The 24,133-nt window shown below is 44.5% G+C and overlaps 1 protein-coding gene across 5 annotated transcripts; it reads right to left on the reverse strand.

Moving 5' to 3' along the window:
- Positions 1 to 1,916: 1,916 nt before the first annotated feature.
- Positions 1,917 to 21,515, reverse strand: HNRNPF (heterogeneous nuclear ribonucleoprotein F). Of its 5 annotated transcripts, XM_040624085.1 has the most exons (4): positions 10,301 to 10,433; positions 9,300 to 9,425; positions 7,401 to 7,466; positions 1,917 to 3,831 (listed from the first exon to the last, which is right to left on the reverse strand). In XM_040624085.1, the coding sequence occupies exon 4, from the start codon at positions 3,778 to 3,780 to the stop codon at positions 2,536 to 2,538; it is 1,245 nt and encodes a 414-aa protein (XP_040480019.1). In that variant the 5' UTR covers positions 3,781 to 3,831; positions 7,401 to 7,466; positions 9,300 to 9,425; positions 10,301 to 10,433; the 3' UTR covers positions 1,917 to 2,535. The 5 variants fall into 5 exon arrangements, with proteins under 5 accessions (XP_040480019.1, XP_040480022.1, XP_040480021.1 ...); XM_040624088.1 differs by lacking the exons at positions 7,401 to 7,466; positions 9,300 to 9,425; positions 10,301 to 10,433 and adding exons at positions 21,110 to 21,174; positions 21,497 to 21,515; XM_040624087.1 differs by lacking the exons at positions 9,300 to 9,425; positions 10,301 to 10,433 and adding an exon at positions 21,110 to 21,127.
- Positions 21,516 to 24,133: the final 2,618 nt, after the last annotated feature.

Below are 24,133 nucleotides of genomic sequence, written 5' to 3' on the forward strand. Positions count from 1 at the left end.
TTACACTCAACCCTCTGGTCCAGCATCCCCCAGGTCCCCTAGGGTGCCAGGAGTCCTGTCCACACATTATGAATCAAGCCCTGCAGCTTTTTGGTAGCATGTGTGTCTCCTTCTGTAGTGGGGCGTATCCCTCCTATGTCATGTGAAGTCCTGACACTAGTTTTCTGGAACATAAAAATCAGTTTTCTTGAAGGTGCTAGATAGCAAATATTTTAGGTTTTGCAGGCCAAATTTTCACAGTATTTTTTACTGATGTAACTCAAAATTAAGTACGATGTTTTGTACTGCAAATGTACTACTAAGAATGGAATTCATTTGGGGAGTTATTTTCCACTGGGGTTCCCAGACATTAAATCGTCTGTCTGTAAACACCATTCTTAGGTCACAGACCATGTAAAAACAGGTAGGCTGAATTTGATGGGTGGTTTGCCAATCCATTCTAGAAACAGTACCCGGAGCAGACTTTGATGAGGCAGACATCTTATAAATCACCTACCACAGGTGAAGCCTCCACAGTCTTACTTCTAGGAGGGAGCCACTGCTGCTAGCCCAGCAATTTCAGATAATATAGCACATTCCTCCGGATATCCCGTCCCAGGTTCTTGGGAGCTGACTCCTTATCTGCACCCTAAACCTAGCAAGGGAGGTTTCAAGGGAGTGAACATAGCCCTAAAACTTCACTGCCATATCCATGTCTTACCATTACAGGTTTCGAAAGCTCCCAGGTGCTCTACCCGGGTTTCTCTGGGTCCCGTCTTCACAACCCAGGCCTTTGCTTCACTCTGGCGGACTATTGCTGGAAACTTGGGAACATGATGAACCCCTGGGATGGGTAGAGATCCCTGTGAACATGGCTTTAGACCAGGCCCATGATGTCTGCCTCCCTACAATTCTCACATCATTTTATCTTCACAGTGGATCTTCCTAGTCCAGCCTGTATCCCAGCACCTCTGGCACTCCTGCTGCCCTATCTCAGGCCATCTGAGTCTGCAGAAGACTTGTAGAAGGATGGCAGTTAAGGTGGGCCTATGAAGCCAAAGGAGGCTGAGAGGGGTTGGGTAAGATTCTTCTCTACATAAATGCTTATTTAACAAAATCTTTAGGGGCTTAATCAACAGAGGATTGTCCCTTTGAAATACCAGATAAAGATCTAGAAGTGGTGCATAGTTAGGATATCTGGGCTACATTCTATGGTAATTAAAGACGGGAGAGGGGGTGTGGGGGGGGACTCACCAATAGCAGTTAAAAAAGAAAAACTCCACTCACACCTCAGTCTGTTTTAGTGTATTATGCCGAAGTTAAAAAAGTGATGGCAACATGCTGTGTGCAGAGGTGCTTGGAACTTGGACATTGTTTTCTACCACTAGGTGGAGGACCACTTTCTAATTCGGAAACAGGTCTGTCCCAATCTTACTACGTGTATTCTGTAATAACCTGTAACTACTAACACCCAGGAGTGTCAGAGGTAGCACGAAAAGAACTTTCTAATCAGCGTATTTTACACTTGAAAAAACCTGAAACAAATTGTGGCTGTGGTTAGTGACTGCCACTGTATGTGGCACCCAAAATTAAGGATCTCTAGCTATGAGAAATGAACGTTGACTCCAGCATAAAGGAAGAACAGGACACTACAAATGGCTGATAAAAGCACTCCAGTTTTGAAGAAGGCTGGGCCTGTGTGCTTCTATTTTCATACTCTCTGGGATGTGTTTTCAGTCATCATTTCCACCACTCATATTCAACATTTTTAAAATCAAACTTTTAATTTAGCCTTGGTATAGGAATATAAGGGAAATCTTAGATTTCATGTGCTAAATTATTTTGAAATTCACACTGAAATACAGCAGTATTAAAACAAATTCTCTCCAACCACCCATTTTGCTTCTTTTTGGTGAGTATATAGTCGGTGCCAGTCATTGTGAAAAAATCTTTATTTTAAGAAAAAAATTTAGTTAACAAAAAAATTTAACAAGTTTCACTTAGCAAAATACACCCAAAAGGAAATCACAGTACAAAGAAAGTTTTAAGTCAAGGCCTCACCAATTCCTACAGTATTAGTAATGTGTCTCAATTTTCAAAACTAACTTATTTTTTAAAAGCTTAAACTTAACCTAAAAGATTTTAAATGAAAATAAACTAGAATGAACAAACATGAGAAATGTTCCTCTTTTAATCAGGGATCTAGCACCTTGAGTTTTCCAAAAAAGCACATCTCCCCAATGTGTTCACGGTGATGTGGTGTAAAAGATCCATTTAATGTACTTAAAACTACTTTAACTCAGGTAACATCACTCTGAAGTGCACTACCAAAATGTTAATTGAGAAAAGCTGAAAATAGTTTTAGTTTACTCAATATCACATGCTAGAAGAAAGTTTGCATGAGAAAACACTGAAGAGGTAATTTTTTAATCCAGATTTCACAAACTCATGGTGCAAAATGGGTCCCACAGCTTCCTCTAGAGTAATAATTGCTTTTCACTGCTTGTTGGCTGCCTGTGAAAATTTGATTTCAATAACTCAAATGCTCCTACAGAACTAGTCGTATCCACCCATGCTGTTCTGGCCTCCATAGCCAGCTCCGTAACAGCCGCTCACAGACTGGCTCTCGAGGCCACTGTAAGTGGACTGGGCTGACACCCCCATGCCTTGCATCATCTGGCTGCTATATGCCCCATTGCTGGCCCCAGTTGTGGAATTCAGGAAAAGTTCTATGTATCTGTGCTGCATGTTGGCCCGGTCTTTGGACATGGCTGCCACAGCTTCTTCGTGAGTGGCAAACTCAACATCAGCTTCACCCGTCACTCTTCCATCAGGGCCAATCTCAATATGGACTCTCACAGGGTTGAGTGGAGAGAAGAAGTTGTAAATGTCGTTCTCTGTGGCTTTGTACGGCAGCCCTCTCATGTGGACGCAGTGTCCAGTGGTACTCTGGACAGTGAACTCGCCGTCTCCGTATCTGTGGTCATACATGCCCGAGAGACAGTAACTGAGGTCTCTCCCAAACAGATCGGTGGTGAAGCCGTAGCCATCGCTGAGGCCGCTGTATTCCTCATAGCCCCCATAGCCTGCACTATAAGCACCAGACCTCATCCTCTCCAGGCCCGCTTGCTTGACAATGCCAATATACCTCCTGGCTGTGCCAGGGCGGTCATAGGGCCCCGGCCGCTGTACAGACATGAACTTCAGAGGGGGATCGGAGTATGACCTAACTTCTTCCTGACTGCTCTTGAACACTTCAATATACCTGTGCCCTATTCTCTCCTTGTGCTTCCCTAGGGCCTTCTCAGCTAACTCCTGTGAGGCAAACTGCACAAAGGCTTCCCCTGTAATCTTGCCCTCGGGGTCCACAGGCAGTGTGATCCCGTTTGGCACAATTTCCAACCCTGAGAAGAACTGAACAATTTCTTCCTTGGTGCATCCAAATGGGAGTCCTCGAAGCCGCACGAAGCCATCATTGGCGGTGTCGGCACTGTTTGGACCACTGTGCTTCAACACCCAATCCATCTCGGTTCTGTGGGACTTGAACACCTCAATGTACCGGTGTCCCATGCTTTCCCTGTCTTTTTTAAGGGCCATTTTGACATCATCTTCTGATTCAAGTTCAACAAAAGCCTCACCACTCTGCCTGCCTTCTCTAGTGTAGATGAAATGAACGCCTGCAGCCCCATCATGAATTGTGCAGTCAGAAAGGAAATTCTGCACATCCTCAACAGAGCAGGACCAGGGCAGGCCACGGAGCTTGACCACAAAGCCTTCACCTCCCTCGGGGCCCAGCATCATGGACACTTGAGAGGACAGACGTCAAACAAGCTTGGGTGCAGCTTTTTGTGGCTGAAAAGAAAGCAAAAACTACTTTACATAATTTTTCATTTATTATATACAAGAATATGCAGTAAATCTTGTTTTCCTGACTTAACAGACGAAAAAAGAGAGTAAAATATGTTAAGAAATACACCGAACACACTTGAGCTGAGATTCAATCCCAGGTCTCCCCCAAAATGTATGTATTATTCACAGTAGACTGAAAAAGAACTCATTAGAAGTCTTAAAATACAATAGCAATCTGGAAGCTTCGGCCAATAAGCCAACACTTATTAATTCTAACAGTCAATTATTTTAAGTTTTAGAAGGGAAGACAAAGAATAAAATAAGCCAATATTTAGAAATAGTAAGAGAACTTCTCAGAACTGGAGGAAAACAGATTATTACATCGCTCAAGTAAAAGGACATTTTCTTGTTACTAAAGGCAAAACAAACTTGTAATAAACATATGAAATGCTCAACTGCACTAGCATCAGGGAAAACCAAATTATTGACAAACTACCATTTTGACTCACCATGATTTTAATAATTTATAGTAATTTAAGCATTTGATGAAGTCACTCTATGTAGCACATAATCATTCTTTTTAAAAAACTACCAATATGCAAAAGGATAATTTTGTAATGACTTCAGTCCATCCCCCTACAACAAATGAAATTCGTATGTTCCTCCTCCTTTATTGTATGTGCCCAGTAAAAAAGCCAGGAAGATTAAGTATCTGACCTGTTTCACGGTTAATACCCAAGGGCACACAGCCAGGCAAACGTTTCTTATTTTGTTTTTTGGTTTTTTTTTAAAAGATTTTATTTATTTATTCGACAGAGATAGAGACAGCCAGCGAGAGAGGGAACATAAGCAGGGGGAGTGGGAGAGGAAGAAGCAGGCTCATAGTGGAGGAGCCTGATGTGGGGCTCGATCCCGTAACGCCGAGATCACGCCCTGAGCCAAAGGCAGACGCTTAACCGCTGTGCCACCCAGGAGCCCCAAACGTTTCTTATTTTGGACCAGACAATTCCTTCTTGTGGGGAACAGGGCTGGGCACCGTAGGGTATTATGCAGCATCCCTGGCCTCTGCCTGCTAACTGCCAACAGCACCCCCTCTCCAGGTGTGACAACCCCAAAGGTCTCCAGATATTCCCAAATGTTCTCTGGGGGTAAAACTGCTCCCAGTTGAGAATAACTACTATAGAATCAGGGCCACCAACCTTATATATTCTTATCTCCCCTACCTTCAGCTGATCGCCTCACCTGGTTTATAGAATAGAGACCACATGAATGAGCTACCACAAAGTCTAGGAACTCATGAACAAGGAGCTGCTTCTCTTATTAGCTGACATCATTAGCAGGATCACAATCCTGCTCTGGTCCCAACTCCACTCATTCTAGAGAAATTTTTTTTTTTTAAGTGAGCTTCATGCCTAGGGATAAGCCCAACGCAGGGCCTGATCTCACAACCCTGCTGATCAAGGGGAGTCAAGACCTGAGCTGAGATCAAGAGTCAGACACTTATCAACTGAACCACCCAGATGAAGACAACCTCCTTAGTAATTAAATATGCCCATTTCTAACCAATGCCATAATATACCTTCCCTGACATCAACTTTGCCTCCAGCTACTTGCTGATTTGCTGACCCCCCTCAGTAAAACCTCAGAAGGCAAGCCTCTACTGTCACCTCTACTCCTCACCATTGAAAGGGCAAGACCTCTCATTCCTTGGCAAGAAAGAGTATTTTCTTATTTTCATTTTACTTGTTCCCACAGCAGGATTTAACTACCCACTCTGGAAATCCTTTCTCCCTTTGACTCTTAATGATGCAACCACCTCCTGGTTTTCTATTAATTCGTTAGGTATGTTCTCCCAGCTCCTTCCTGTTAGTCCTTTTCTACACAGCCTCATGTGCTCTTCATGGGCAACTAGACCTGGGCCCAGGACACTCTCTAGTCCCCAGCCTCAGGTTTCCTGGTATACAAAACTCTACTCCATAGCTCCTACACACCATTCATTTTCTCTGAAACTTCTATTAGCTATAAGGGGGGGGAGCAGATAAGGGGGGGGAGCCTTACCTGTCATCCTGAGGTTCTAGAAAAAAAGTGAAATAATCCTTGGACAACTTTCATTACCTCTCTGGAGCGATTCCATTCACCACCCTAACCAACATCCATTACTAAATCCTATTCAAGTACTCTTGACTTCAACAAGTTAACATAAAAGTTTCCCACAGTTCTATACTCAGTCCCTAGCCATCACATGGCACAGTAAGAGCTCAATAATCCTTTTGTGATTTCAATTGCCAACCTTTTTCTTTCTGCATTGCCCTCCTACCCCTTTCCACTTCCTCATTTCTAATTCTACTACGATCAGCCCATGCCAGGATATTCTTATCCGGTTCTTAAACTTCTCCAAGTGTAACGGCTAGCCCTTATTGCAACCCAATCGGCAGCTCAAGTGTTCTCCTAAACCAACTTTATGTCATTCTCCTGTTCCAAATCCTGTGGCTTCCCACTGGCACTGGAACATAAACCACAGAGCTAAGGGTACTCAGACCTTGCAACTTTGGCCTACAACACACTTATCTAGCTTGCATCACTCCCATTAAAAACAAACAGCAGCAAAAAAAAACAACAACAAAAAAAACACAAACCCCACTCCTTTATTCATTTCTGTGCCTGGAATGTGCCAGGCTTTCCGCTCTCTTGGATTCAACCACACATGGTAATTATCTCCCCAAATATACTCCACCCAACCTTCTAACTAAATCCAACTAATCCTGAAGGTCTCAGCTCGAACATACTACCTTCCCACAAGATGTTCCCCTTCTACTATAAATTACGTCTTATGGTTCTATACTCCCACAGCAATCCTGCTGATTTGCTTAAAATGTGTCTTCAAAACTGATCAGAGGGCCTCCTAGCAGGGACGGACAGACTGTTCCATTGGTCACTGTGGCCCCACCCCAGCACGGCAGGCTCAAGATTAGCAAGAGATTAACTGATGGCCATGCGAGGTCAACACCTTCCTCTACAATATGGCAGTCTAGGCCGAAAAAGACACGCAGGAAGCCTAAACGTCACCGACATCTCATATAAAAATTACTTAAAACACCTAACAGTACAGTATAGACTATAAATGTTTTGCTTCAGAAAATAAAGTTACAAAAACAAAGTGACGTCTCTGAAGAAAGGGTGAAGGGCATTCTTTTCTAAAACGCGTATCTACACATAAACTTCCGTTGCTTATTTATACTCCAGAATTAATTTTCTCTTGCATTTCTCACGAGAAGTCCTAGACTTGCTAACTCCATATTCTTCTAAACTTCCGATGGAACGCAAATCTAATTTTAGGTGCAAATATAACTCAATATCCTTACTTTGTTTGCCCTCAGAACCTTCTACATTTGGATCCCTTGTGGAGTTTTACAGTACTTCGGACATTAACTAAAATTCAATAGAACAGTGCTGTAGATTTCTGCTCCACATTAGATTTAAAGCTAATGACAAAAATCTTACTTCACAGTAAGAAACATCCTGCTTCAATACACCAAATGGAAACAGCAATTACTTTTCTTAAAAGAGCTCACCTTAAAGAACAACCCAGGGAGGGGATGCCCACAGTCGGAGACACTCCTGGTAGGTAACGAACTGTCCTAAAAAAGAGTGATATGGCCGTCTTGTCTCAGGGCCCCAGGAGTCACCAGAGCAACCAGGGGTGCTGTGGTTGGGAAGGGCTCCAGCTCCGTTCCTCCTCCTGGGGAGAGGAAGGACTGGGGCTGCTGGAGGCCCTTTACAGCCCCGAGGCTTCCATAATTAAAGCACGCACCCGGGGCTGCCCCCACAGCATTTAAAAGGTTTACCTTTTCATAGGGTAATACAGAGGATAACAGCAGGGAAACATCTCACCAGCCTTGATGAGACTTAGAAAACTCTTAAGCTCTGTGAGGAAATCTAATACCGAGGGTGGGAGGGGCTTCTTCAGGGAGAGGGTGGAGTAAGGCAACAGTCCCGGGTAGGGAGGGACCGAAGGGGCAGGTGAGACCCCTGGCAGCAATGATCTTCACTGGGATGAGCTCCGTGGAGAGTCGATCGCTGGAATTGTTCAATAGGATTTACAATTTACAAGAATCCAGGCGGTGGGGGTGCGGAGGGGGGTAGGGTGGATACTCAACGTCTTTCCTCCCCAGTTTTATTTGGTAACTTCATTTCTTGTGAGTTGTATTTGCTCTGACATTGAGAATAAAGGGAGGAAATGTTGAAATAATGCTTTTCAACAGGAAAAACATCATCACTACCACTGCCCACAGCCAAGTGATGAAAGTGTCCCCAAAGGCTAGGATACGTGAAATCCACTAAGTGCTTCGGAGAACTAAACCACATTCTTAGTTTTGGAAACGTGTGTAACTGCTAAAGTCAAGCGAATTTCGCTGAGCGTGTTGTCTTAAAGATAAATTTCCCTTGTTTTACTAGCCTCCTGTATTATTACATTAGATACCATCCGGGTGGTGGTGGGGAGCCCGGTATAAATGTTAAGTACTACAGTTTAAGAAACAATAACTTCAAATTCTCTGGAAGATGGCTTTCAAAAAGCTTCATCCGTCCCTCCCCTGTGCCCCCGGAAGAGTGGAATCTAAAAGGTAGAAGAACCCACGCATCTTAACGACTTGATTCCCTTCTTCTATGGTTTCCCCCAGCTCCTATCTCCTTCCAGTGTGGTCTGCAGACCAACATCTACGGAACCCTCCGAACCCTCCTCGGACAAGAAAGCGCAGGGGCGGCCAGACACAGAGACCAATTTTCACCACACTGAAAGGCGGCGCGCGCAGGCGCGAACACACGCTGAAGTACTGATGAGAGAGCCCGGGTCTCACCGGAGCACCACCTTGCAATCGCTGGAGTGTGAAAAAAATACTTAGGTCCTGCACCTGGAGATTCTAATTTAACTGTAATGTAGAGGATGTGGTCAAGGATTTTGCACAACTACCCCAGGTGAGTGGACTGTATTGTGTGCACAGACCACCACGGATGGATGTTGTTAAAATGCAAAGATTCTACAACAAGAGATATGGGATAGGGCAAGATTCTGCATTTCTAACAGGCTCCTAGGGCGCCCGCGAGGCTCTCCTTCACTCTACTGGTTCGACGGAATTTAGTTCGGATTCAGGTAGATCCGATCAAGATAAACAGGGTGCGCCGCCGAGTGCCACGACTGATTAGGTTTATCTACCCAGTACTAGGGCGGCTTCAACTCCCATCCTCTGTTCAGGCAGGGGTACTCAGTGGGACCCCGGCTTCACCCTCCTATTTGTTTGGGCAGCAGTAGGACCTAGAGCATTTTCACCCTTATTTGTAAATAAATATTCACCTGCAGCTGGTATCACGCAAAGGCCAGGTTGCCCTGATTACTCAAAGTTCTACTCTCAAATCAGTGAGCGAAAGACGCTGCCTTAGGACTAAGCAGTTGACTTTTTTGCTCTAAGACTTACCGCTGAGGGGAGCAGGACTGATTTCTATTTTCATCAAATAAGCGCGGTTTACAGCCAAAGGACCCCTAATTCCACCCCGCAGAGGGCTCCGGGGAAAGTCCAGATGCGTCGCCTTTTGTTATTAACCTGAAAATGAAACTCAACTGGCTGTGCGCAAACGCTTCAAAGGAGGGTTGGAACTGCGCTCTTCAGCTCGCAGCCGCGCGGGCCGCCAGGGGCGCGTCTGAGCGATTTCGGCGGGAAGCACAGCGACGGTCGCAGGCACTAAGCTCCTCGGGCGGGGGAACGCGGACGAGGTGCTGGGGGGGGTGGGGGGCCTCACTCGGCCTCTACCTGGCTGATGCGAGACCTTACGGTCCGCCAGGCCCCACAGGAAAAGACAGACCTCAGAGCGCCCCTTTCGCGGGGCCTGGGCGGGGTCAACAGGAGCTTCCGGGGCGGGGGCGGGACGATCCGAGCGAGGGAGGAGGGAGGAGGGGAGAGAGGCTTCCCGGGCAGAGCGGAGGGGGGGGGGGAAAGAGGTCACAGGGCGAAGGCTTCCTGGGCCTGATGGTGGGAGGGGAGATCCCGTGCGGGGGAAGCGGGGGCGGGGGGAGAAGCTTATGGAGGGAGGGAGAGGGGGAGTTCGCCGCCGTTGCCGAGGGAGTGAGTGAGGTGGGGCCGATTTCTCCGTCCCGGCTTCCCGGAGCCGCGGGGGAGGGGGCGGAGCTCCCGAGTCAGGGGGGGCTTTCTGGGGCGGCCAGGGAAGAGTTCCCGGGACCCGGGGGGGCGGAGCTCCCGGGTCGGGTCGGGGGGACTTCCTGGGGCCCTGGGGACGCGGGGGGAGAAGAGTTCCTGGGGCAACGAGGAAGAAAAGAGTTCCTGGAGAGGGCGGGATTGGGGGGGGAGTTGTGGGGGAGGGGGGACACGTTCCCGGGACTCGCGGGAGGTGGGGGTGGATTGGGGGCTGGGTGAGGGGGGATGGGGGAGCGGGTGGGGGTCGTCCGCTCGCGGCGGCTCACCACGACGGGTCCGGAGTCCGGAAGGCCGGCGCGCGGGGCTGCGTCCCGGAGGCAGAGGCCGCGTGACTGAGGGCGGCGGGCCGGACGTGGGTCACGGGGTGTAAAGGAGGAAGTGCCACCGACGGGCCCGCCAAGATGTCACCAATGGAAACGCGTCCTGCAGGTGCGGCCCGCGGCCCGCGCGGTCGGCCCAGGCAGGAAGTGGGAGGAAGAAGGGAAGAAAAGCAACGAGGAAGACCGTTCTCAGTGAGTTCTGAGGAAAGGTGCCGGAATGGGGAAAAGTCTAGAGGACCAGCGCTGGGGAGAGGCAGATTGGTACGATTTATGTGGAAGGAGAAACCATAAAATTTAAAACAAAGCAACCCCCCCCCCCACAAACCCGAAACACCTCTGAAAGCAGGAAGAAATCAGAATGGAAACTAATGCACAAAAGGTAGAACCTCTTTGTATATACAGTACCTTGTTTTATATATTTGGCCATAGACTCATGTAAATATTTTACATGAGTTTAAAAGATTAATTTTAAAACTCGTAATTCTTAATACCCAACAAAGAATTACATTTCATGAACCTCTGAATCCGAGTTCAAAAGAACAATCTTGAAAATAATTATTAAAGCAACCGCAGGGGCACCCGGGTAGTTCAGTTGGTTAAGCGTCTGCCTGCCTGCCTTATGCTCAGGTCATGATCCCAGTGTCCTGGGACGGAGCCCCATGCTCCGCGGGGAACCTGCTTCTCCCTCTCCCTCCCGCTCTCCCAGCTAGTGCTCGTGCTGTCAAAAAAATAAATAACATCTTGAAAACAACTGCAATGTGAACAGTGACTCAGTTTTATATTAAGGAATTTAAAATATTTAGTTGTAATTATGGTGCTATGGTTTTATTTTTGAAGTCAATACTTAGAGGTCTATTTGATGTCTAGAATCTGGTTCGAAGTCGGAGTGGACCGAGTGGGATTACAGATGAAACTAAAAGGTCATGATTTAGTAGTTACTGAAACTGTGCGATGGGTACACGCAGTTTCCTTATACTTTTGTCCCCACTTTTCTGTATGTTAAATACTTTTAGTAATGAAATTATTTAAGAAGAGAAAGTCGTATGCATCTACTTACTAGAAATAACTATGAAATGAATAGGATTTATAGGGAAGAGGAACCTACTAGGTGAGGCTATGCAAAGCCAGACTGTGGCAAATGAGTTCAGTCCTTCATTACAAAATAGCTCCAAGGGAAAAGACCAAGTGAACACTTACTGAATAAAAGCAATTTAAGAGCTTTATCATGGATTCACAACACACGGGACATATTTGGATTTTGAGTCAAATTTATAAACACTGAGATATCTGAACACTGACTAAAAATTTGATAGTAAGGTTTTTTATATTCACTATATTTTACTTATTTTAGATACAGAATTGTAGTTCTGTTTAAAAATAAAGGAATTAGTTTCTCGAGTTTCATTCACCAGAAGTGTCTGTGGATGAAACAGTGTGTTGGCTGGAATTTGTTTAAAAATTACTAGGTGGGAAATGTAAAGAAAAACTGCCCGACTGTGGGAGCAGGGTGACAAGAATCAAAATCCAGCCGTCCCATGGAAAGTTATACACAGGCACTAAAACTCATGAATTCAAGAGAAGTAAAACAATATTCTGAAGAAAAATTAACCACAAAATTGGCTTCTTTTTGGAAAGAATAGCTCTACAGAACTTAAGTACCTTGACTACTTCCTAAGCATTTATTTCACTTTTTGAAAACCTCTTCAAATATATTCTTGGTAATTTATATGGTTGGTATGTGTTCTCTCACTTATTTTATTTGAATGTATTTGTTGCAGTTAAGTAGTTTTACAGGTGCCGCCTTGGCTTACGTGGTTTGGTGACACTGGGGAGGCGACAGTTAATAATTGATCAGCCATGATATGGCTCCTGCCCGGTGAAGGAACAACATGTACCAAAGATACCGGGAGCATGCTGTGCTTAGACCAATGAAAGGAAAGCAAAGGAAGATCCTCCATTGTCTTGAAAGCCTGGTTTGGTATTTTGTACTTTAGTCTAAGACCAATGGGAAGTCATTTAATTGTTTCAAAATGGAATGTGGTGTATAATTTGTGTTTCTGCTTTTCAACACAACAGTCTAGCTGCTATCTGGAAAATAAATGGTGGGAACAGATGTGTGGAGAGGAGATGGGAAGCAATGAGCAGTTCAGGAAAAACTGATGGTACCCTGCAATAAAAACACTGTGGAAGAAATGAAGCAATTGTGCAAGGATTTGAGTGATGTGCGGTAGATAAAATTTACCAAACTTGGGAGAGTCATTCATTAACTCAGAAATACTGTGCACGTACAAAATGCACACACTGTGCTAGGTCCACAGAACAGTGGACTAGGAAATCAATAAAGAAAGGAAGAAATAGGGCTCCCTGCTCAGCGGGGAGCCTGCTTCTCCCTCTGCCTCTCCTCCCAGCTCATGCTTTGACAAATAAAATCTTTAAAAAACAAAAAACTGAAGAAATACATGTATGATGACAAATTCTTAATGACCCAAAACTAGACAATGGGGATTAATTTACACTGGGGCTCTGAGGAAGTGACATTTAAACAGATCCTAAGCATGAGTAGGGGTGGGAATGTGAAACTTTTATCCCCTGGTAAATACCTAAGGTATAAAAGTAGATTTTAGAAGACCCTATTGTTTTTTTTGTTCTTTGTACATTATCCTACTTCTCCCTCAATGCTTGTTCAAATTCTTTATATTTTTTAAATGCAGCCCTTTGCCAAGGTCTGTTTTTGTGTTGGTTGCTTTGTATAAATATTTTACTTTGTGGTGAATCCTTTTATTTTTTTTTAAGATTTTTTTTTTTTTAAAGTAATCTCTACACCCAATGTGGGGCTCGAACTTAACAACCCCGAGGATGAAGAGTCACATGTTCTACCAACTGAGCCAGCCAGGCGACTCGTGGTGAATCCTTTTAATCTTCATACTCCGTTCTTGTTAAATTCACAGAAGAGGATTTTAGATATTATTTCGCTGCTTATGTCTGTTTTCCATTTGAGGAACAAAGATGGGTCTGGGGAAAAAGCAATTCCCTGTCTAGAGACAGTATATGAGCAGAGCCCAGACCCCTAATTTATTATGGATAGTTTTCCTGTTCCACTGGAAATTAGACTGGAAACCTCAAAAGTCTCTCCCAAACCAGTAATTTTATAAAGTCCCAATTTAGTGACTTAACATTTCTTGCTGTCAAATACTTAAGAATCTGACGTAGTTCTGAACCAACTACTTCAAGAAAGCACACCCCCACACAGTTGTGCCAAAGTTTTCGAGGGGCTCAGGCATCTGAAGTGTGAGAACTCTGACCCTAATTTATATAATAAGCCAGGTTCGATACACAAAGCTACCTCAGAGCTATTAAGGAGAGAGAAGCTGTAGAAGGATCATTAAATGTTATTAACATTCTAAATGTTTATTGCTAATACTACATTTTTATCCATCAAAGGAGAGATATATGATCTTTATGCAACAGGAAAGCTGTTTTCCATTATCTTTGCGTTATTAGGGCTTTTAGTTTCCAAACTGTAGCTAAGTCTGGGGTAATAATACACTTTCCCTCAATGTTCATTTCTCAAAAGCTGTGTTAACAAGAAGTAAAAAATAGTATGTGATGTTAGGTAAGTTATATCTATATTGCTTCTGTTAAAATTAACACAGGGACAAATTTTTACCCAACACAGAACAAGCAACTGTTGCTCTAGGATATTATGGACTGCATTCTGCAGGTGACTCAGGAATCAAAATCTAAGTTACCACAAAGGAAAAAAAATATATCAGGTGAAGTTTTCATAAAAAGAAACACTGCTATTTAACTTTCACTGCTAAAGATAAAATCTGTTTTCAAGTGAGGGAAAAATTTCATCATCTCTATTAATTGGTAATGCTCTCCCCACAGTAAGAAATATGATTCAGCATATCTAAGAAATTTAAGGGGAGGGTTGTTAAAGAAAATACAGTCTCCCAAACACCTCCCCTACCAACTTTCCTGTAGCTCTTTCCCCTAAGTAAGCAGCCCCTGGGTAGGTGACCATTCAGATCCCAGAGCTGGGCAAAGGCCTTGGGCCTTGTGGGTTACACTCATGATCTCCAGAGAGATGGTTACAGTGCGTGCCCGAAGTCCCTCAAGGGGCCTAAAGCTTCCTCCTGGGGCTCTGTGCAGAGCTGACACCTTGTCAGGTCCCATGCAGCTGCCATAGGAGCGAAACCGCTGTAGCATCTTGTGCTCAATGTTTGTCGCTCAGGGGACCACAGCACACTGCCCTGGGAGAGTGGAGAACAGATCCAAGAGGAAAGAAACACGACAATGTACACGAGAGTGGCTCAAGCACCAAGAAAGAATACCACACATTTAGACAACAGTTTAGAACAGTAGACAGTTTTAAGGGAATGAGAAGTGCTGGACAAAACACTAAATTTTTTAACAGAAAAATATGAGCACTTTTCAGATACTCAATTACAGAATATAAAACTTTTTTAGTACTAAAATTTGAATTTTGAGTTTATAAAGTTAGTAATAAACTGAAAGCACAGTGGCCTGAAAAACCAAGTGGAAAAAATATCTCAAAACAAAGAGAAAGAGGGAAAAAGATATGAAATTTGGAGGACACAGATGTAACCCGAGACAAAAGAAATAACGTGTCAGTAACAGGAATTCCAGAAGGAGAAAAACACACAAATGGAGGCAGGAGAACAGATAAAGAATGAAAGGGAGATTTTCCCGGCTTAAGATAAACGTGGTCGTGTAGTTCCCAACAGATATTTTTAAAAGACACAACCTAGACATATGTTGCTAAAACTCCTACATTTAAAGTATAGAAAAAACGGAAAGAACAAACTGGGTACAAAGGATAAAAATAAGATAGTTAAGCACACGTGCCTACTGAACACTTGAAAGTGACAAGTACAAATTGAGACGTGCTGTAAGTATAAAATGCACACCAAACTGCAAAGATTAAAACAAGAACGTAACATCTCAATGTTAAAATACTGACTACACATTGAAATATTAACTTTGGATAATCAAAATATATAAAAATGTACTAAATTAAAAATATTACAACACAGCCCAACTCCTTCTACTAAGGCCAGTATTACCCTGTTTCACGGGATGAAATGTGTGTCCAAAATTTAGATGCTGAAGTCCCAACCCCAGCACCTCAGAATGTGAGATTTGGAGATAGTCTTTTTACAAAATGAGATCATTAGAGTGGGCCATATTCCATTATGACTGGTGTCCCTCTAAAGAGGAGAAATCTGGACACAGACAAGATGACACAAAACACAGAAAACAGCCATCTAACAAACCAAAGAGAGGTCTGGAATATATCATTTTCTCATGGCACTTAGAGGGAACCAACACTGCTGATGCCTTGATCTAAGACTTCTGGCCTCCGTAACTGCAAGACAATAAATTTCTGTTGCAACCCAGTCTGTAGTATTTTGTTATGGCAGCCCCCTAGTAAACTAATACAATCTCATACCAAAACCAGACAGACATTACAGGAAATAACCACATTCTAATATCCCTCATGAGTACAGGTGCAGAATTCCTCAACAAAATACTACAAACTGAATCCAACAACATGTAAGAAAGGTTATACACCATGACCAAATAGAATTCATCCCAGGAATGCTTAAGGGTATTTCAATGTAAGAAAATGTTCTTGAATTAGGTAGCAGTAGTGATGGTTTTTACAACATTGTGAGTATACTAAAAACCTCTGATTTGTACCCTTTAAACTGGGTGAACTATATGGCATGTGAATTATATCGCAAATATGAAACAAAATCTGTCATTCATATTCTATTGGACAGCGTAATTCTAAACAAATTTTGTGTAAAGCAGAACAAAAACCTATGGAGATGCCAATAATGGATCATCTCTGCAATGTAGAGACTTGGGTGAGGAATTTGTAATATTCACACTATTTAAGAATTTTTGTAAAAGAAGCATACTGTCGCAGAAACCTAACAGGAATTCAGAATTTTTCATTCTAGTCTCCCCCCCCCCCTTAATGATTATCGCTTTTTGTGCTGTGTTTAAGAGATCTTTTTCTTAGGCCAAGGCCATATGGATATATATATATATTTTTTTTTTAACTTCAAAAGCTCTGCTGTTTTCATCTCCATTTTTATGTTTTGATCTACAATCAACCTGGAATTGATTTTCCATTTCCAAGAGTGTTAGTTAGTTTATCGAGTTTCACGGGCTAATTTTGCTCATGAACTCAGATGGAAAGATCCTAAAGAAATTATCAGCCAACCAAATCCAGCAATACACAAAGCAATAATCATGACCAAGTTGGGTTTATTCCAGGAATGCAACTGTAGCTCATCATTTCAAAGTCAATCCTCGCAATCTGTCACACTGACATATTAATGAAGATAAAATGAGTTAACTAAGAATTTTTCATGTTTTATGGGAAATGCTAAGAAATATCCTACACAATAGAAAGGAAAAAAGGAAATTGATGAATTCCTCTATAAACCGGGAGTAGGGAAAACTTTCCTATGACCCAAAACCCAGAATATGGGAAGATATTGAAAAATTTCATTACATAAATACAAACAAAGATCCCAAAACAAAACCCTCCAAATCTCTAATGCATAGCTAAAAAACACCAAGCTAAGCAAAAATACCAATGATAAACAGGAAAGACATTTCCAAATTTCCCCTAAAGCATTAATATCCTTAATATATAAAGAGGGTCTAAAAAGAGAAAGTCCAACCACCCAAAAAGGAAAATGGGCTAGAGGTAAAGAGAGTCGACAGAAAAAGAAATGACCTTAAAAATGAAGATGCTCCACCTTATCCATTTAAGATAAAGTAAAATTTAAAATGAACATTTAAAATACCTACCATATTGGCAAGAAATACAGAAGTTTGAAAACACATCCCCTTGGCAAAACAAACCCTTTCAAATACCATTTGTGGAAATATTAAATGGCCAAAAGAAAAGCAAAGACACCTGTAAAAGCTATTCATCTCAGCTCTATTTCTAATAGGAAAAGACTAGAAACAACCCAATTGTCTACCATTAGAAGTCCAGTTGAATAAACTTTGGTGGACCCACTTAATGAAGTATTACACCTTAAACTAAAGAAGCCATCAAAGACCACTGCGGTTGTGTCAAGAAAGGAACCAATCTGAAGGGCTCCCACTGGCCACAAACTGGGTAATTTGTGCACCAACGAGAATAAAAGCCACAGTGACTTAACACACATCCTATATGTTAAAATTCATGACTTCATAATGATACCGGACAAAGTGTCTTTGGCACATGGTAAAGATCACTAAATTATGTTGCATATTGATGAACATCAGGAAAGAATCAAAAACTTAACCTACCATTTATAAAGTACAACTTACAATAATCAAATGATTAAAAAAGAAAGTTTCCTCTCTCTAGAAGTATTCCTACTAATAAATGAGAAGGAATAAAGTGTCACTACTTTGGAAATATAAACAAAACAACGGATTTAGGGAAAGACCATCAATGGCTGCTAACATCACAAAGGGGGAACACAAATGCCTCCAGCAGGAGTACACAGCACCTCCAAAGAAGTATTCTTTCCAAAAAGAAAATCTCAGCAGAACCAGAACAGCCTTTAGAGGTAACTACCATTTTACAGAAAATGCAGAGGTCAGAGATTCAAACACCACCACTGAATGTAATCAGAAAAGCCAAACACCCGAGGAGCTAACTCTGTATGTGACACTCAACCCAATTTATTCAACAAAGAAGAATAGAATAGAAAACCTCTAGATTGCACTAATAAGGTAGCTACTTGTCCACCCTTAAAATGTGGCTACTACAAATTGAGATGTGCGGTAAATATAAAGTACACACTGGATTTTGAAAGCGTAATTTGAAAAAAAATGTAATTTAAAAATATTCTGAACATATGTTAAACAATATTGTTAGAATGAACACCTTTCTTTTTGCTATCAAAAATATGAAATTACATATGTGGCTTGCACTGTATTTCCACCGGACAGCGCTGCTCTGATTAACAGAATTTAAGAGAGAGATCTCTACCAAATATAAGGTGTGACCTTGTTTGGATTTCAGCTATAAAAAAATATTATTAAAGAAATATTTCTAGTAGGTGCATTTGAACATGGCGTATCTGATGATCTCAAGGAATTATTATTTTTTCAGATGTGATAATGGTACTGTAGTTGTATTTTTTTAAAAAAACCTGTAGAATATAAGCTAAAATATTTACAGATAAAAACCTTATTATGTCTGTAATTTGCTGTCAAATAAGCCAGACTGGCCTTAGATGAGCCGGTGTCTCCCTCTGATCTGCCTCTTGTTTTCCACAGGAACTCCAATTCGGGGCAGTAAGATGGGAGAAGGGTCTCTGGGAAAGGAGGGCTGTCCCTGTCAGGCAGACCGGAGTCCTATTCCCTCCCTGGGCAAGTGACTTCATTTTCCCCTGGGCCTCCATTTTCTCATCTGTACAAGAATAACAGCAATATCGCCCCCCGCCCCCGCCCGGTCATGAGCATGTGACTTTAAAATACGGTCAAACTCGTAGCTCTGTCCCTGGACCCAGTAAGGGTCAATTAATATGCTTCTACAAAAAGTCTTGAGAGCCAGGGCTCAGATTCAGAAGACCCCTTCCCATTTCTGCAGCCCCCGTAGGCACTTATCCTGGACGAGCACACTATGTCTCCACTCTCTCTCCCCTTCACAGTTTTGGCCCTATCTGAGGACTAACCTATTTATTTAATCAATCTTTTCACTTAAATCAATTAACATTTTTACTTGAATATTTTAGTCTCCAGAAAGCTTTGTAGCAGTATTCTTAAATGGAAACCAGTCATTTCTCAAAAAAAAATTCCAAAAAAAGCAAACACCACAAAAAGAATGTTAAAATAGAAAAATTAAAAATAAAAAGGAGACCGTAATATAGAATAAGGCTCATCAATTTACAGAAATGCATACGGGCACAAGACATGACTGAAGATGGGCTTGCTTAAATATTAGAAATTAGTAACATCAGCAATCTCTCCCAAAATTCATTAAAAGTAGAAATTTACTCACTTATTTTGAAATGAAGAATCGTGTCTAGAAATTAACACTGAAAACATTACTTTTCACGGACATATCCTAATATATTTTTTGTCTAACCAGAGAATCCGAGGTATTTTCATTCTTACTAAAAATTCAGAAACAAATAGTTAACCTTTAAAAAACGTGAATGAAAGTAACAGAACTATACTGGTAGGTAATTTCGACAACGTTTTGAATTGAAAGGGTATTTGAAAGCTTCAAAATTCTTCCAGCTCCACCAGGTTCCGGATACCTGAGGCGCGGCCCTAACCTCCGGCATCTCGGCAACCCCCCCGCACCCGGCGGTTCCCCCCTCAGCGTGCCGCGGCTCGCGGACTCCTCTCCCGCCACGCACGCGGCCCGCCGTGGCAGATAGGAGCCCGGACGCCCCCCCAATAGTAGTGAGAACTAGAGAAGGAAGCACGTTCGTTCGTCTTAGGGCCTCGGGGAAATATACTACTGCGAAGAGCTTCCAGCGGGCAGGCGGGCCGGGAACCAAGGGACGCGGGCCCGGCGGCCGGTGGGGGGCGAGGTCCTGCGGGAGCTGGGGGAGGGGGCTCTCCCGGGTCTGGGGATTTGTCTGGCAAGAACCTTTAAGCTCCTTAAAGGTACAAATCAACGGGGAGGGGCCTGGGGCCTCCCAACCAGGTCTATAAAAAACCAGGGTCGGTCGAGTCCCCGAGACTCGCTCGGCGTCACCAGGCCGCCCAGCGCCACTTTCAGTGAACCACGCGGGAACACTGAAGGTAGAGGGCGCAGCGCGAGCGCCGGCGACTCCAGAAGTTTCTTAGGCGCAGTCAAGAATCAGCAAAATACGTTCAAGGATACAAAGAAATAAAAGACAAGGAAAAAGAAACGGCCGATTAAGCTCGGTCCGCAAAAGTGTGGTCACCAGGCAAAGATAACGAGAACCAGAGTTTCTACCCAAAATGTGGACACTATACCTCTAAATGCAGGAGACAAAACGCAGACTGGCGCTCAGGACACACACGCCGCACGGAGAGGAAGAAAGGGCCGCAAAGACCGAAAGTGGAGGCTCAGCGAGCGGGAACGTGGGAGGGGGGAGGAGTCAGTTCCCAACCAGTCTGGTGCAACTCAACCACGTGAAAGTACTGCTTTCATTTTTAAATGAAGCCCCTCTCCCACGATCGCCAGGTGCCCTCACGCTATTCCTGGCAGGGGCGCTCAAGCTCTGCTACCCCTGGAGCCCGCACCAGGCCTTTCCTCCCTTCCTCGCGCGGGCCCTGCCTCCCCAGGCCCTAAATCTCAGCCCAGCGGTCCAGTCCTTGAGTGTACGGCCCTTGATCTCAGGCCTGCCTCCCCGCACCCAAAATCTCAGCCCAGTGGTCCAGTCCCCGAGTTTAAGACCGTTGACCTTTGACCCCACCTCCCTCGACCCCAATTCTCAGCCCCGCCACCCCTAGCCCCAGTGAGCCCAGTCCCCGGTCTGTACCCGAGTAAGCGGCCTTTGACCTCAGATCTTACCTCTCCCGACCCCAAGTCTCAGCCCCGCCGTCCCCAGCCCCTATGTGCCCAATCCCCATTCTGTCCCCTTGTGTGAGGCCCTTGATTTCAGACCTAGCCTCCCCCGACTCCAAATCTCAGTCCCACTGTCCCGACATCCGAGGGCCCAGTTCTCGGTCGGTCCCAGCTGTGGGGCCCTCAGCCTCCGACCCGCCACCCGTCCCGCCCCTCACCTCGGGCTCCGAGTCTCCACGCTCCCGCTCTTCACATCCGGCACCTCGATCGTCCCTCTGAGCACCTAGAGGAGGGTGGAACGCGGGGAACTTGGCAGTTGTAGCTGAGGCAGTTGAGGCTTGTTTACCATCACCATGGAAACCCCTGGCTGCGCGCCCTGGGCGGGGCCTCCGAGGGGCGGGGTCTGGCGCGCGGAAGGTCCGAGTGCACAACTCCCGCCCGTCGAGCGCACGCGGCGTTTACCGCTGCCTCGCTGCTGTGGGTTCGCCCGATCCCCGCTCTGCCCTGCACCCCAGCACCCAGGAGCAACAGCCCGGGAGCCCGCGCCCCCGCCCCACTTCCGGCTGCCGGCGTCACCGCCGGCCGGTTTCCCCGCGGAACCCCACCTTCTTCTCCAGGAAGACGCGGCGCCGGGATACTTCCACCACGGATCCGGAAGGACGCAAGGAGCGCGGCGGGGCGGGGCCTCCGCGGCGGGCGTCCGGGGGCGGGGCCGCGAGGGCGCCATTGTGACGCGCATGGAGCGGCGCCAGGGATTGGTCGGCAGGGTGCGGGGCAGGGCTGGGGCAGGGCTGGGGCCTGTGGAAGTGGGCGGTGTTGAGACGAGAGCGGCGAGACTCGGGCGAACCCTTCGCGGGAGGGGAGGGGGGGAAGGGAGAGGAGGGGTACCTGATAATCAGCAGTGTTGAGCTTTTGAATGTACTGAGTCCCTCCCAAACCGTGAACTCAAAGAACTCCTGGGTTGAAGACCAGCGTGAGAAGAAAATGAGTTATTTCCTGCCGAGGAAGAAATAGGGAACCGAAAACACCGAGACAGATAAAGGCGGCTCCGATTGCAGGATTTAGGGAAAGATTAACAGGTTTACTGACGTGGTTCACGTGATTATCGCTTGGGCTGAGAAGCCCCCAGTCTCTGAAGGTGATCCAGAAGACCCAGGGAGAATTCAAGGTTTTCAGTCACAGAACACCTGAGACTAAGGGTGGGTGGAAATGGCTACCCAGTGGAGATTTTCTTGATGTGTTACGGCGTTAGTAATTATTACCATTTAAATTTTTGGAGACTCTTCATAAAGAGGAAGAGATCAAGCATTCATCACAGATTTAGCAGAGCAAATTATTTTAAAATCACTGGTTATATTAAGGGAATGCTTGGAATAGTGGCAGACTACGAGTGGATGACAATAGTAGAGGAAAGAGCAGTTTGTCAAAAGAAGCTGATTCCAGGAAAGAAAAATGGGAAAAGTAAAAGCAAGAGCTGTCAGAGGAGGTGAAAATGTACAAGGAGAAAATTAAAGCAAAATTACAGAAAATAAGTCCTACAAAAATCAGGTAGGTGTTTTTAAACCCCACAATGACTCCATCACAGCTCACACTGTAGAAAAATCTGGTTCTAGAGAGGAAATGCAAGCAGCCAATCTGAGGCAAATATTAAAATTATACCCCAAAAAATAGTGCTTCAGAATTAAGGGACTGCGGAGCCAGGTCCAAGAAGATACGTTGATGTAGTCCATTAAGAGAAACTCAGCCAAATGGGCTCTTAAATCCCTTCATCAACTCTGACAGTTCTCCATTATTCATCAACAATGCAATAATCTTTGAGGGCTTCCCTGAATGAAAGACTAGGGCCTTGCCCTGATTATTAGCCTCCCTCTGGTTTTAGGAGTCATCACAGGTGCCCACTATGTTTTTTTTTTTTTCAGAGATGAGAACCAGCACAGCACATGTAGACCCTCTTTCACAGTAAGAGCTGAAATTGCTCATACTGGTACCTCAGATCCAGGCCTTTTCCACAAATGTCCAGTTCATCTCACCAACTGGAAAATGTTTGCCAACACCTGGTCTACTTGGACCACCTCAGCTGTAGGGTCTTAGGGGCCTCCATTCTTTTCACCTCTGTGTTCACAAAAGGTGTCTCACCTAAGCTCTGAAATCTAAAGAGACTTTTTTTGATTGTTGAGAGTACCTGCAGAGAGATGCACCTTAAGTTTGTGGTTTAAAAACAACTGAATTCACCACAAGTGAAGATCACCCCAAGATGTATCCTCTCAAAGAGACTGACTGCCTTTTTTTTTAAAGAGAATCTTTTTTTTTTTTTAAGATTTTATTTATTTATTTGACAGAGAGAAAGACAGCCAGCAAGAAAGGGAACACAGGCAGGGGGAGTGGGAGAGGAAGAAGCAGGCTCCCAGCAGAGGAGTCCAATGTGGGTCTCGATCCCAGGACCCCCGGGATCACGTCCTGAGCCGAAGGCAGACGCTTAATGATTGAGCCACCCAGGCGCCCCTGACCTGCCTTTTTATTCTCGTTGTTTATGTAAATAGATTATCACAAATTTAATACCTTTCAACAAATATTTTTAAATTTCAAAAATAAGCTCCTCTGTGGAAGCCACTCATCCATAACAAATGGTACAGAAGTTTGTATTGTCTGGAGTCTTAAAATTTTCCAGTTAATACCCCTTGAAAGGACACTTTACCCATTAAGCTCTGCCCCCCCCCAACCCTCCCCAGGAGTGTGCCAATGGGTAGGCAGGATCCCCAAGGCTCAGAGAAGGCTTTCACTCAAAGCTGTACTATCTGTCAGATTGCAATGAGGATAACAATAGCTTACATGTATTGCACCTTCACTGTAGTTTGTACTGGTTCTGAATACTCAATTTCATTTAACATCATAGCAACCTAGCAGTAGATGTTACTACCATCACCACTTGGTGGAAGGGAACTGAGGCACAGTCATTAACCTCTGTAGATAGCAGGTGTAAATGCTGGCACACTGAAGCACTCTGGTTCTATGGTATGCACTCACTTTTAAGTGCTGCACTCTTGAACCCAAAAGAGAGAGATCTTCCAGGCTGGCTCACAAGCCCTTTTTCTGGCTTCCTTTCCCATTGAGAGAAGGAAAGAATGAAGTAAAAAAGCAAACTGAACTGTCCAGCAGCAGCACAGAGCCTGTCCAAATGTTTCTCCTTGAGGCCAGGTGCTCTAGGAGGCAGAGATGAGGGATGAGATAACCCAAGTGGGATG

The sequence above is a fragment of the Ursus maritimus genome, unplaced genomic scaffold, assembly GCF_017311325.1.
Source record: "Ursus maritimus isolate PB19 unplaced genomic scaffold, ASM1731132v1 scaffold_7, whole genome shotgun sequence".
Taxonomy (NCBI): domain Eukaryota; kingdom Metazoa; phylum Chordata; class Mammalia; order Carnivora; family Ursidae; genus Ursus; species Ursus maritimus.